Source organism: Morone saxatilis, unplaced genomic scaffold (assembly GCF_004916995.1).
Source record: "Morone saxatilis isolate NCDOM2014 unplaced genomic scaffold, NCSU_SB_2.0 Contig5, whole genome shotgun sequence".
NCBI classification, from domain to species: Eukaryota; Metazoa; Chordata; class Actinopteri; family Moronidae; genus Morone; species Morone saxatilis.
In genome coordinates, this window is record NW_023340095.1 from 18,903,525 (window position 1) to 18,904,968 (window position 1,444).

Below are 1,444 nucleotides of genomic sequence, written 5' to 3' on the forward strand. Positions count from 1 at the left end.
GAGGTGTCCTGATATACAAAAATAATGAATGAGATGGAAGTGCAGATGCATTTCCTCTACCAAGTCCATTAGTTTCCACATTAGGACACCTCAGAGTGTATGATTACATGCAGCCTGTGACCACTTAACCACAAGTACAAAGGGAGGATGTGTTTAAATCATTATCTATTTCTAATGTTAGTTTATAGTCCGTCTGTTTTCAAAGAAGAGACGCAAAGAACGGTGGTTGAACTGCTGATTCACTCTCTATTTTGATATGTCCTGACATGAATTTCATGAAGCCACTTAGAAACAAGTACTTTATTTTTATTATGACATACACCAAACTGGATTTATCAGGAGACATTTTAACTGACGACCAGGAAGATTTGCTAGGCTGAGAAGTAATACTCAAATGCCAGATTTTGACTGTGATATTTTGAGTTTGATATGAAACACTCTCAGACTGACATGCTGCATATCAGTGTAATTGCTGTCCTGGCTTCTGTCACTACTTAATTTGTCTGTTCATCACCCTCCCCATCCCACCTCCTCTTCAACCTCGTATTTCCTTGCTTATCCGCCTGCCTCCCTCTGAGATCTTAACTGGCACGTGACCTACATGATGTGCGAGTGTGCCCCCATATTTTCTTCTCTAGGTGCCACGCGGACGAAAGATGCCAGGGAGCTCCTTTACGCGAGGCAGAAGGTGGTTGTGACCACCAAAGCGTTTGGGCTGCAGGCCATCGACCTCGTCTACATTGACTACAAAGATGTGGAGGGGCTGAGGCGACAGGCCAGAGAGGGTGCTCTCATGGGCTTCACAGGTAAAGTTTCGTCAAATCTGCCCCTGTCCCATTAACTAAGCTCACTTAAGGTCCTGACCTCAACATGTCTGTGCACCCTCTGGTGCCTCTGATTTCTGCAGTTGCTTCACATCATTCTCAGTGGTTGCTCTTTATTTGTACCCCGTGCAGTATATTCTTCACTCAGCTTCCGGTTGCAAGCAGCATTCCGGGAATCCAACATTTTAGTTTTCTCTCCTCCTTCCTTCTTTCTCTTCCTATGTTCTAAGAAGATTTCTAGGCGTTATTTGATAATTGTTATAAATGTGGTATAAAAACATATTGGCACTGATGTACTTGTATTGTTGATTGTAATGAAGCTCTGTGGTTTTAGAAGTGGCTGCTTGCCTTTCTCTTTTTTTTATCACTTTAGGAGCTGCTGAAGTGAATTGTGAAACGCTGCCACCCTTAAATGCTTTTCTGACATTTCTGTTGTGCCCACCGTGAATGGCATTGTGTCTGCGCGCATGGCCTCGGGTGTGCGTGCATACCTGCTCGTGTGCAAGCGTGCGTGTATGATAAAAGGGTGTTATTAGAAAAGAGTGGTAGCGTCTACTTTAACAGCGCTCTGTGTGTGTCTGTAGCCAGGCAACGCTTTCAGAATGTGTGTGTGTGTGTGT

The 1,444-nt window shown here is 44.0% G+C and overlaps 1 protein-coding gene across 1 annotated transcript in view; it reads left to right on the forward strand.

The window, feature by feature from the left end:
- clybl (citrate lyase beta like) overlaps window positions 1-806 on the forward strand; it is a gene marked incomplete at its 3' end in the record, with an annotated part of 53,091 nt that extends 52,285 nt beyond the window's left edge. Inside the window, 1 exon segment of the mRNA XM_035677306.1 lies at window positions 639-806. Coding sequence (XP_035533199.1) covers window positions 639-806 — 168 coding nt within the window.
- Between the last annotated feature and the right edge of the window lie 638 nt (window positions 807-1,444).